The sequence below is a fragment of the Acartia tonsa genome, chromosome 3, assembly GCF_053477335.1.
Source record: "Acartia tonsa isolate MP-2025a chromosome 3, ASM5347733v1, whole genome shotgun sequence".
Taxonomy (NCBI): Eukaryota; Metazoa; Arthropoda; class Copepoda; order Calanoida; family Acartiidae; genus Acartia; species Acartia tonsa.
This window is the reverse complement of record NC_137262.1, coordinates 14,120,959-14,133,698: the sequence shown is the minus strand read 5'-3', so window position 1 is coordinate 14,133,698 and position 12,740 is coordinate 14,120,959. Positions and strand designations below refer to the sequence as shown.

The following is a 12,740-nucleotide window of genomic DNA, read 5'->3' as shown; positions in this document are numbered from 1 at the left end:
CTGTCCGTCCCTCCGTAACGCCTTGAGGAAACTCAATTTCTTGGATGTTATTTAAGAAAGACAGCTGAAAATTTTGGTGAATGTTTAATGTACCTATAGTTTACTTTGTCAGTCGGTCATTTGCTACGAAAGACTTGATTTTCCAATGATATATCGAATATTTCCTCCGTTTTATTTTTATAACAACTGAACATATACAATACAGCTCACTTTGTGCGTTTGTCTATCCATGACTTTTTATGCTTTGCTCCTTATAGAATATAGATGTTGTCATACATTTTTGAATATTATTTTCTACAAAGCAATATAATACAGTGCCCTTAGAATGACAACGAATATAAAGTGCACAAATTTAATGTTGAATAAAACCCTTTGCCTTAATAAAACAAATAAATAGAAAGCTTATTTGTCTCGTGTATAGCAGTATTATTTCCTATTTGCTTAGTATTTTTATATGTTTAGTGCTGAAAATTAATTTCACGTGTAATACCAACGATGTAGAATACTCAAAAGTTAACCATAAAATGTAACTATTTACAAGTACAAATGTGCAAACAATAGTCTTTTAATGTAATTAATGTATGTAATTGTAAATGTAAGCGTTTTTCAAATAAATGTTTCTAAAGATAAACGTTTTAGTCTACAAGCTACTCTAAAAGCTACAGTGTTGATTGTTAATTTACATATTTGTGATCTTTAAAAATGCACACATGATTCACATCCAGATATGCACTAAGATTCTCATTAATTTAGTGATTGATACTAAAGGATGTCACTTTCCAAAGGGTCGGATAACTTTCATCGTAAATTCATACATGTTAGAATTTATCTATTAATTTCAAACAAAGCAAGATTATTCTTGCAATAGAAAGCGTAGCAACTTTATAATCGTTACTAGAAAGTACGTAGGTTCATTTTAAATATGTTGAGATTTCAAAATTATTTTGACTAGTGATGGGAATCCGGATCCGGAATCCGAATCCGGAATCCGCCCAATTTTCGGCCAATTTTGGAATCCGAATCCGGAATCCGTTTTTTATAGCGGATTCCGGATTCTAAATTGGTAGGCTAAAATTACCGTCTTTTTTCTTACAACTCCCTCTGTTTGAAGGCAAAGATCAAAAAAAAATTTCTACATAACAAATTTTAATAATTACTAATGTGGTGTAAATGTTTTAGTTATGCTGGAAGTCAACACTTTAAACAAATCAAGGCTTCAACCAAGTAACATAGTGATAAATTAACGAAAAAAGCTATCCCTCTGTGACGGACGGCCTTTTAAAATACTGCTAGAATCCGGAATCCGAATCCGCCAAAAATAAGAATCCGGAATCCGCAAGAATCCGTCACTTTTTTTGACGGATTCCTTCAGAATCCGGAATCCGAATCCGGCCCAAAAATTCGACGGATTCCCATCCCTAATTTTGACAACAATTTAGTTTTATTTAATTATTGTTTTGAATGATTTCTAGGAAAACAAGGTACACTACTGAAGGCGGAGCATCTCTATATCAAAGTCCTAAAATTGTACCAACTTTTGCAAGAATATATTTTAGGAAGAAGACAAACCTTGAATTATTCTTAGGTACACATTAATGGATGTAGATTTTAGAATATATGTGAATGTTATGACGGGAAAATATGTCGTAAATTTAGCTTGCTAACATGGAACTCATTTAATGGTTAGTTCGTTCATCCAGTTGGATTGGAGGGGGTGGAAGAGGGGAATTGTTATTTTCACTTTATTACAGAAAATCTGGTTTAAGATCTAATTAATAATATATCCATTGACACATCATATGAAACAAGTTTCAAAGTGTTTCTCTTCCAGGCATGTCTAGATTAACAGTCAAATCTATTTATATCTGTACCAACCAGTGTTGTGGAGCCGTTTGATTTTGTTGCGAAGACGCCTCTGAAAATAACGGCTCCGGCTTAAAATAAAGACTATTTTTGAATTTTAAAGGTTTGAAAATTAAAATTTTGATAAAAATGGACTTAAAGCTTAAAAGGGTTTCCATTTTAAAATTTAAACATTAAGTTTAATCAAGGTATAAAAAAAATAATTTATAGCTACCCCTGGAGCCGCTCTGAACATAACAGCTCCGGCAAAATATGGCGGCTCTGGCCCCACAATTCTGGTACCAACAAACCTTAATTGCAGAGCTTCAACTACAAAACTAATAACAAATTTGTACGTACATAGAGAAAATCAAATTCAATACGTAGGGTCTAACAATAAAAAACACAAGAGTTTATTTACACTTTATTCAATTTAAATGAAAGTATATTACTGTAAATTTAGGACTTTATTAGAATGTAAGAATTTTATATTTACAGATGTAATTTATTGTTATTGTATGAGCTGCTATGGTTATTTGTAATGTAGCTAGGTTTAGAAATGTTTTCATTTAAAAATGTCAATAAAAAGTAAAAAAAAAAGGAAAAAAAATTATGGTATTGAATTGAAACTTAATTTGCTTTAAAAGATTTAGTTTTGCAACCTAAAAAATTTATTTCTTGACACTTGATTAATTAAAATTGTGATGTATTTTCTTTTTTAATTGTTCTTAAAATTAATAAAATAACATACTAAAACTTAAAGGATAATATTAATGGCAGTTTTCTATGTATCATTGATAATTTTTAGATTTTTAAGACGTAAGTCATTGATTAAAAATGAAATTAATTGTTAAAAATATTTGAGATTGTCTATTGACCCTTGGAACATGTAAATGATTTTTTTTTTGTAAAAATTTAGAATTTTATCATTTCTTTTATATAGCACAACCAAAGAAGAGTAAACAGAACAGCGAACTTAAGTTTCAAAATTAACAAAAACATTTCTGAGTTAACTATTTGTAAAATAATATTTTATTTAGCATCACAGTTCAGAATTGAAATTCGCTCCTAAACTGTTTTACGTTTTTTTGTACACATTTACTCATTTAAATTTAGTTTTCATTTTCATACAACAGGTTTTTTTCCTTATTAGTAAGTATGTGGGTAGATGTTTTTTTTAATATTTTTCTTATAAATCTGAATAAAACCATTGTATGAAATGAAGGTACATACAAGTGTGTTAACAACAGACATTCAGATCATCCAATCATTCCTCTTTGCGTCAGTAATATGACCTTTTTATTAGGGTTGGGCCGGATATCTGACCATGGTTTGATATACGGCATATTACCGGATATCCGGGCAGATAACCGAATATCCGGCATTAAAAATTAGCCAGATATCCGGTATCCGGATAGTTTTAAAATCCGGATATTGAAAATGGCCGGATATCCGGCCCAACCCTACTTTATATTATATATAAACTTTAAAACAGAGAACAGAACAATTAACACTGAATTTATCCATCATTTATTAGGATCTTTTTGGGGCTTTTTGGTTTTTTTTATTTTGAAACTTGAGATTTTACTATTAGAGACATAATTTCGTCGATTTTTAAAAACATTTAATTAGGCTATTAAATTAATAAAAAATCCTTTAAAGCCCAAATAAATGTTGGATAGCATCGTACATTATTTATATACACTGTACATCTTTACATGTAGTTTTATTTATCTAATTTTAATTACAATTACTTGAAACAATATTTTTGGGGAGAAGATGGAAAATTAAGCGAATAGCAGAGAAGATTTATAACAGCTGTTATCAAAAATATCGTCAATTTAATTTATATTCTTATAGCTCTTCAACAAATATTTATTTGTATATATTTAAGATAACAACGACCATTTAAAAATAATCGCAGAAAAGTTGCTTTAAACTTGGGAAAAATATATTAACAAATATAATATATAGATATATATAATTATACTAATTTACAATAAGTTTGGGATGTAAAATCATCCAAATTTTCTTGATAATTAACAGTAAAGTATCAATTAACAATAAAATATTGATTAACAAGGTCATCTTTCTTTACATTTGACAAAACCTGTAGAGTTGCTAACTGCAAAATTTTCTTCAGAATTATATTTTAATATTAGGTCAATTATATGTTTGTATTATGCTCGATTTTACAACATGCTTTGATAACATGATAATACTATTACTCATAGAGTTTATTTTAAACTTGCTTTTAGTGCTTAATTTTAGATTAAGTAATGAAAATGTTTTGACATTTAATGGATTTTACCTATGAGGTATTTTATCTTAACATATCATTGTTAAAGAAAATTAACAGTAAGCAAAAAAATAACAAATAGTAAATTAATCTTTTTAATTTTTCATTTTTTGTATATTCTGTTGTTTTTTATCCATAAAATATCTGAAGAAAATTGTGTCGTTTTTCAGGTGAGGTTAGGACAGTGGCAGCATCAAGTTACATGTCATAATTCTTCCAACCTAGACAAATAAATTTAGAATAATGCAAGCTGACAGAAGACTGACATGTTTTGAATTAGAAGGGGGACGTACTGAAAATGAATAGAAAGGAGATTAATGTATTTTTCCCTAACTTTTGTCATCATGGACATTTATATTTTTACCTTGTCTATCACGAGGTTGACTGGACCAAGTTCCCGCGGCACCGTTCTGTGGCGGCGTGGGTGCGGGCACAGCGCCCTCCCCGCCCGCCGTTCCACCCCAACCAACACTTCCCGCCATGAAGCCGGGCGAGTTGGCTGCAGCTCCTGTATTGGCTACGGTTGTAACATGTGAGGGTCCGCCGGGACCAGCGGTAGGAGCACCAAGGGCGCCGCCGTGACCACCGGGCGAAGCGGTGACGGGAAATGAACTGGTGGGTGTGGGAGGAAACCCATGTTCGCCTCCTGGTCCCTGTCCGGCCTGCAGGTTTCCTATTAAGCCCCAACTTGCCTAAAACAAGCATTATTAATACATTTCTTCTACTTTATGAATATCTTTAATAACAATGATGTATAATACTGACCTGACATAGAAGGTGAAAACATAGATAAAATCGTATTTTTTCAAAAAAAGGCATCTAGTTTTCACTTCGTCCACCAATTTGAATTTTTTTCATTTTATAAATATTTTACAGTTAAGTATAATCATTACCTGATTTAATGCAGCCATAAGGGCAGGATTAACAGGCAGAGCACCAATATTGAGCCCGTGCATGCCAGGTATAGGATTACTGGTGGACTGACCGCCTCCAGGACCACCATTCCAGGCTCCAGCTCCCAGGCTCATGCCAGCCCCACCACCATACGGGGGTTGCTGTCCGAAGGGACTTTGACCTAAACCAGTATTTTCACAAAATAAAACCGTCGTCTTAAATAGTGGTAATGGAATGCATACCTAGAAGTGTTGAGATTAATATCAGTAACTACAGATAATCATATTAGGTATTTTTATTTTATTTTTACACGATAGGCGAGTGAATAGTCAACCTTTTATGAAGAAAAATGACAGGATAAAAGACATTTTCATTTTTGGGATTGCTGTATTACTGTCGCCCTGCCCCTGCAGATATATAGTTTCTAACCTTTATCTCTGACACCTGTGGCTGGTTGTCCTCTGGGGAAACCTGGATTAGCCTGCTGCTGTTGGCGAGAATGATCAGACTTGGGAGCTGCATTGGACACATGGACAGATACACCCTTCACTATGTGGTCCTCACCACACAAGGATTGGGCTACCTAAAGATATCAATTACATTACAACTTTGTTTTTAGTAATAGATATAGGATATATACGTGGATATATTGACAGAAGAAATATTGACGTCAATTTAGCTTGCTAGTATGTTCCTTATTTATTGACCAGTACGTTCATCCAGTTGGAAGGGATGGGGTAAAGGGGGTGGATGATGGAGTATCGTTATTTTAACCAGTTGAGGTAATACAAGAAAAAAGTAAAAATGGCATGTCTTCTTATCATAAAACTTGGTTAACGTTTTTCTTGTAAATGCCACAATCTAGTCATGCGTCTATCAATACTTCGCTTTGACGGATGTCAGCATCCAGGTTGAGAAAAAAAGCTAATTGAAATAATTTCCAGTATGGCTTCGAAACCGATTAATATCCGCTGGATTAGAACCGGTTCTTAGCCATACTGAAAAAATATGTATATCATCGTATTACAGACAATTTTCCACGAATATTAAAATATGAATCATAATGCCCGGAACAAGAAAACTGGTTTAAATCGTAAAATTTTATCCGCAGAAAGCTATATATAATACGATGCCATAAATAACTATTAGATATTACCTCTGGGTCAAGGAAGGTGATGAATGAAAAAGCCCTGAAAGGTTTTGGTATGAATACATCAGTGACCTCCCCGAACTTGGAGAAATAATCCCGCAGGTCGTCAGCATTGATGTCTTCTGTACACCTGCCAACAAACACCTTGCAGGGCACCTGTTGAACCTGAACAATATAATCATATGTATAATGTATATGTTTTCTCACAGTCTATAAAGGAAATGTAGAAGAACTATTTTTTACATGGAAAGCTTTTCTACACTTAGAGTCAGTCCGGGAATCTGTCATTCCGTAACGGATAGCACTGTTCGTTAATTTAGAAATGTTTAAACTCATAATATATCACACATATTATTCATGATGATTTCTGTACAATCTAAAAAGTGTATCCACTCTGTTATCCTTAGTTTAATGGTTTGTAGATGTTTAAATAGAATAGTTAACCTTTTTTTATTCATATTTAAATTTTTGAAGAGCAATAAATTAGCGAGTAGGTAAGTACTTAATTCTACTTTTTAAAATGATTTTTACCTGTCCTTCTTTGCTGTTAGGTATTTTGACATCACACCACCTTCCATCAATCATGTGTCTCTGGGCTAGCACACGCATCTGTGACTCGTACAGAGCAAACCTGATGAAACCAAACCCCTTGGATTGACCAGTCTTGATGTCTTTCTTTACCTGAAAGAAATTAAGTTTTAAATAGAAAGTTCCAAAATGTTTATACAAAGGGTTAATATTTCAAGTACAATGTGTTTCAGAAAAAACTGCGTTTTCCAGTTTTGGGAATCAACCAGAAGGAGCATGAAAAAAATAATTATAGGTCCATATTCTCTGTAAAAATGTACATAACATTTACTTAAGATGTTTTATGTCAATTTCTCTGACTTTACTAAATTAATAAACACCTTTTTTCTCAACATTTTATATATTCACAATAATACATTTTAGTAACATAAACTTTAGTATACGATAAAAGCCTGAAGGCTTTTGATATCTCTAAAAATGTGGCAGATCCTAAATCTGTGACAAAAATTAAATTCAATTAACTTATTTTTTTTTGCAACATATAGGTTGAAAAGTTCAATATTGAATTAATCAAAGGTTAAATCAATGTCCCCATTCAAGATTTTTTACATATTTTCTTTTTTTTTTACTACAAGCAAAGTACTTTTTAGGTTTTTCAGAATTTAGTTTTTTCTATTTCTCTATTGCAAAGGCATTTTTCATAAAAAGTTCTCTTAATATCTTAAAAAATAAGCAAGCAATCTTAGTTTGAAAATGTCGTTAAAAGTGCTTCTAATTATATTATATTAGGTTAATATGTCATAACTGTCAAATCAAAAGGGATTAAGGGATTAAAAGGGGAGGGCAAGAGGAACGGTTATGAAATCATAATTGAATCGTAATTAAAGCACAAATAAAATTGGTTTTTTATTCTTAAAAAAAAACATTATTGAATTAGATTTTAAATGCAATTATTAGAATATTTGGTTGAGCATGCTATAATGTCGTTTTCAAGTAAAAAGAAGAATTTAATTGGACGTTATAGCCCTAAATTCAGCAAGAATAAAGCAACACACATACATTTTGAATTCTTGAAGCTCTAAAAAGTGCTATTGTTTTAAGAAATATTAAAAAACACCTTTTATAAAATTGATCTATATTTTTATAGAGAATAAGAAAATATAATTATTTTTTTCATACTCCTTCTAGTTGTTTCCCAAAACCGGAAAACGCAGTTTTATTTGAAACACCCTGTATAAGACAAAAAAAAAATTATGAAATGAAGCAAATTTAAAGCTAAATATAGTGGTTGAATTTGTAGTCTTGACATTTTGAAGAATCAATGGTAAAAAAATCTCGTATGAATACCTAATGTTTTTTAGATTACCTAAGTAAAAAAAAATAATACGATCACTATCTTTAGATTTTATGTTCTTTACCTCAAATTTAAATACCATATGATATAGGCCATTTCTTTTTTTTAGTGACATCCAAGCTTTGACTTTATTACCTGTGCCATTAGAACCTCCCCAAATGGTTCAAAATATTCTCGCAGTTCTTTTTCTGTTGTCTTCCACGGGAGTCCCAGGACAATAAGGTCAGAGCACTTGTTCTTCTCATATTTACTCTTAGGTTTAGCCCCAGCCACAGCAGCAGCTTCCCCCTGGTCCTCGGGTTTGCGCTGCTTTTCTACATTATCTAAAAACCAAATGATATATCCAGTGACTTTGTAATCAAAGAGATAGTTCTACGAAGTGTATTTAAAGAGTTAAGGTACTTAGAGTAGTGAACTTTTATATGTCTTAGTAGAATATATTAGGCATTGGATAGATATGATTATATGTTAAAGAATTTTTAACATTGACCAGACCAAACTTTTTTTATTTGACAATATCTAAAAAAGTTAAAGTGATTTGCCACATAAATTACATGAGAATGGTCTATTTTTTCCCAAATATGTATAGCCAAAACACCAATATTAGAGAATCTTTTTCCACAAATTTCACAAGAGTTTTAAAAAAATTGAACAGGGGTTCCCCTTGGGACAAGTTACTTAAAAAACATAAAAAATAACGTCCGGTTCATAATAGGACAGGTTTTCTATAGATTCTTTTTAAAAAAATAAAGAAAACCGTCCGGTTTAATTACAATATACACATAATCTCACGAGGAAATACCAACTAACCATACAACATATATATATATATAAAAAGACCATTCTTATGTAATTTATGTTGCAAATCACTAACTTTTTGAGATATTGTCAAATAAAAAAAGTTTGGTCAGGTCAATGTCAAAATTCTTTATCGCAATCATATCAATCGAATGCCTAATATATTCTACTAAGACATATAAAAAGATCACTACTCTAAGTACTATACTAAATATTTTATTGGTCATTCTTTGTTGTTACGTGTATTTTGTTGTATAAAAAGTTTGAAGTTCTATTAACTAGTAAATGCTATTTAAAGTTGTATTTATGACAAAAAAGTTTTTGCCATATATAACATGCAACGAAGTTGAAAATAAACATGAAAAACTAATTTTTTAAGGAAAATCCCTGGTCAAATCTTTTAATTTTAATCATTAACTTTATATTATGCACTACTACGTTATTTAAAATAGAAAAAACTTACAGTTCATTTTTTTTTTAAAATGCACTTCGTGAAACTATCCCTTTAGTTTTCTAAATAAACTTCATATATAAAAGAAACAACCTATGAGTACCTATGCATTTTAATTATGTCTATGGTTTTTTTAAGAGTGGAAAATACACAAATTCAGAAAGACACTAAGATAGGTAATATTTCTGAGAAAAAAAACTTTCAAATCAGAAGAAAAATATTTCAAATTAGCATCCTTAAAAGTAGCTTAATTTACTCAAAAAATTCAACAGATATACCTAGATACCAATTGTTTTAAAATATATGTTCTTGTTAACTAAAATATATATTGTTACCTGGCTTTGGCATAACAACAACAAATTTTGTTGTTCCCCATCCTGTGTCTGCCGGGGGAAAGAAACGTCCATCCGCCAGTCTCAAACCGCGCCATGCCCGCGTTTCTGGGTTGCGGAACTTTAGGCCGCAGGCGCCCGGGAACTGCAAAAATAGATTTATTACTTTTTATTATAATTAAAAGCGAATATTTTTATAACTAGGGCCAAAAATTCAGTAAAAAAATTGGATGAGATAAGTATTTGGGGAAAAAAATTAGAATGCAACATAACAATATCAAAGTGTCATTACATGTCGATATAATTACTAGCATTTTTAAGCACTTAATTCTGAGTTAATTTTAATTTCATTAGGACAACAAAAAATCTTTAATGTTGACCTGAGCGCATAGGGTGGTAAGAAGGACGGTGCCATCATCTTCAACAGGTATTTCTATACCTTCCCCTGCATCATCCTCGGATACAACCACATAATTCATCCTAAATTAACAAAAGAATATTACAAAGTTGTTGCTGGTAGCCGTCACAGAGCTAAGGATCATCACAATTCCGCCACTTCTTTAATCACTGTCCCTAAGTTTAACAGAGGTCAACCCTGTAGATTTAGTCGGGTCAATTAAAAAGATGTACAGTTGTATGGTCCTTGAGGTTAATTTCTGAACATGAAGGCGCCTAGGCAGTTTGTCAATATTACAATGAAGGTTATTCACCACTTTATTCATCCAGAAAACATTAAAAAAAAAACATTTTCAAGTTAATTCTTTTGTAGGTACTAGAAAACATACTGTGACCATAATTCATGCCAATCAAAGAAAGTAAATCAAACACCTTTTTTGATATTATTAGAGTACAAATATTAGATTCATTTAAATAGATTTTTTTTTCAAAAATATTTAATGTTTCATATAAAAAATTATACAATTATACATACCTATATCAGGCTTCAAATTATTATATATTCTTAATATTTTAACTACTTTCATTTATATTTTTCGTTAGAAATTTATCTGGTTGTTTCTATTGAGAAAAATGTGATGAATTTTTTTTTAAAAATTACTATAGTTTTTAACCCAATATCATAGCAATAGTTTTATATTTTTGATTATCTGAGCTTATTATGTTTCAATCAACAATAAGTGGCTGTTTTAAACGTAAACAAAATCTTATAATATTTGGGTATAATTTGAGAAATGTTAGGTATGCTAAATGTTAATTTAACAGCTGTTAACAAAATATCTGCTTGCAGCAATAATGTCATATGGTAAAAAAGAGGTTTATTTTTGCATTAATCATATCTCCACAGTCAATTTTTGTTTATAAATAATATAAATAATGAAAAAATGACCTTAATCACTCATACCAACTCTCACACACGGCAGCACAGGAGCAGACAGCAGACAGACAGTCACTCTCTGCACATAGCCACGGCCACACAGATTAAGCCTAGGCACACACCAAAAGGATGAGAGGCAAGGTTGCCAACACAAATATTTGTACAAAAATAACATTATTTAAAACTTGCATATTATGATTTTAGATAAAAATATGTATGTTTTTGTTAGTCTGTTAAGATATATCTTACTACTAAATCAATTGATTTCACATCTTAGGGAAGCTCTAAATAGGTCACAATATGCAATGTTTTATATACTATTCAATTTATTAGGTTCCAGTCTTGAGATGGTTTTATGCCCTTTCCTTCCACATTCCACCTTCCAGAGCCCCTTGTAGCTAGAAGCGCAGCAGTTAGCATAATACAAAGTAATTTAATAACCTGTTGTTCTACATAAAATTTAAAAAAATCATTCGGCAACCATGTTAATTAAAGACAGACAGAATTGAGTACGCGGCATTTTCCTTTAGGCCTAGTTTTTCAGGCAGCTAGGTCATATTTTAGGCAAATGTAAAATGTTTTTTTTCTTTCATGAACATCTTTAACCTATAAATACTAGTTTTTATCGAAGTTTTTAGATGAAATATTATTTTGAAGGAGTATGGCTTAGATGTTTTTTTGAATCTAATAAAAGATTTAAATATATTTATTTTTAATTTGAACTTGAAAGTTGCTTAATGAAACTGCTTGTTTATAATTGTAACATAAAGAATAAAATAAATTGCCCTTTTTTAGTAGGTATTAGAATCTTTTAACATAAAAGTTTAAATTTATGTTTTCTTTTCTAATCTTTTAATGTTTGTTATCAGAAATGTTATCAAGATTTAAATGTAAACAAAACAAATGAAGAATTTCTCCCCAACCAGGCTTGAAAATTTCACCAGGTAACAATATGGGGATAAATTATTCAAAATTTTGACGTAGCTGAATTTTATTATGTTTGAAAAACAATACTTTTTTAGCTATTTTAATCTTTTTGAAGTCAAGTGTAAATTTTAAAATTTATATTCAATTTTATCAGTTTTGGGGAAAACCTAGTTGAAAATTTACGGCATCCCTGTTGAATTGGACATATGTTTCTACCTGAGTTTTCTCTTCTTCACAGTGAACTGAAGGCAGAAGAGAGAAGGAAGGAGTAAACAGTGGTTCCATACTTTCACCCTGTATTTTGTGCCAAGGGTTTACTATATTATTGTGTGAGTGTGTGCCTAAATGATAATCTGTTTGTGGTCAAGTCATTAAAATATATACGCTTGACTCAGGGCCTGGCTAGACTGGGGGAGCACACACACAGCGCGGTCCTTAAACCAAAATCTCTCCTCTTTTTTCCTATGAATCTGTGGAGCGAAGCTTTTAATGATAACTCCACCCTTGGCTCAGACCTATATTCACCCATCCCCTCTAGCTCCTCACACGCATAAACACAGCCAGACATTGTATTCTTCTCATTATAAAGGTGTTTAATTAAAGAGTGAAACTTTATGAGATTAATTAAAGAACAATATTTTCTCTCTGTGTTTATACATAAATGCAATACTTCTAGTGAAATGATATTTTCTTCATTTGAGAAATGGGTTATAATTAAAATATACCTGTTAGTGTTCATAATTAAAATTAATTTTGGTAGGTATTTAATTTGAACTTGGAAACCAAATAATTTTAATTTAATCTTTAATTTGCATTTGATACTGAAGTTTTT

General features: G+C 31.1%; 2 protein-coding genes across 11 annotated transcripts in view; one reads left to right on the top strand and one right to left on the bottom strand.

The window, feature by feature from the left end:
• The window catches only part of LOC145313402 (uncharacterized), a 152,686-nt gene extending 152,054 nt beyond the window's left edge, over positions 1-632 (top strand). The window contains exon 11 of one of the 5 annotated variants that reach the window (XR_013877323.1): positions 316-632. The gene's annotated coding sequence lies outside the window, so the exon portion shown is untranslated. Of the gene's footprint in view, positions 1-257 lie in introns of all 5 variants that reach the window. The other 4 variants (XR_013877325.1, XR_013877324.1, XR_013877322.1 and 1 more) reach the window with 4 other exon arrangements.
• A 1,622-nt stretch (positions 633-2,254) lies between these two features.
• LOC145313400 (TAR DNA-binding protein 43-like) lies at positions 2,255-11,133 on the bottom strand. Of its 6 annotated transcripts, XM_080152774.1 has the most exons (13): positions 10,994-11,133; positions 10,029-10,128; positions 9,652-9,793; positions 8,203-8,390; positions 6,717-6,866; positions 6,192-6,350; positions 5,465-5,618; positions 5,035-5,216; positions 4,506-4,833; positions 3,533-4,362; positions 3,310-3,355; positions 2,857-3,137; positions 2,255-2,389 (listed from the first exon to the last, which is right to left on the bottom strand). In XM_080152774.1, exons 2-10 carry the CDS (start codon positions 10,125-10,127, stop codon positions 4,340-4,342), a joined length of 1,425 nt encoding a protein of 474 aa, XP_080008900.1. In that variant the 5' UTR covers position 10,128; positions 10,994-11,133; the 3' UTR covers positions 2,255-2,389; positions 2,857-3,137; positions 3,310-3,355; positions 3,533-4,339. The 6 variants fall into 6 exon arrangements, with proteins under 6 accessions (XP_080008900.1, XP_080008897.1, XP_080008898.1 ...); XM_080152771.1 differs by having other exon boundaries at positions 2,843-3,163; positions 3,310-4,362; XM_080152772.1 differs by having other exon boundaries at positions 2,857-3,163; positions 3,310-4,362.
• Between the last annotated feature and the right edge of the window lie 1,607 nt (positions 11,134-12,740).

Coding starts and splice junctions, on each gene's coding strand:
- LOC145313400 (XM_080152769.1), bottom strand. CDS start 10,127: ATGAATTATGTGGTTGTATCCGAGGATGATGCAGGGGAAGGTATAGAA. Junction 6,351..6,716: donor CTAACAGCAAAGAAGGACAG/GTAAAAATCATT, acceptor TATATTGTTCAG/GTTCAACAGGTGCCCTGCAA. Junction 4,363..4,505: donor TCAACCTCGTGATAGACAAG/GTAAAAATATAA, acceptor TTATTTGTCTAG/GTTGGAAGAATTATGACATG.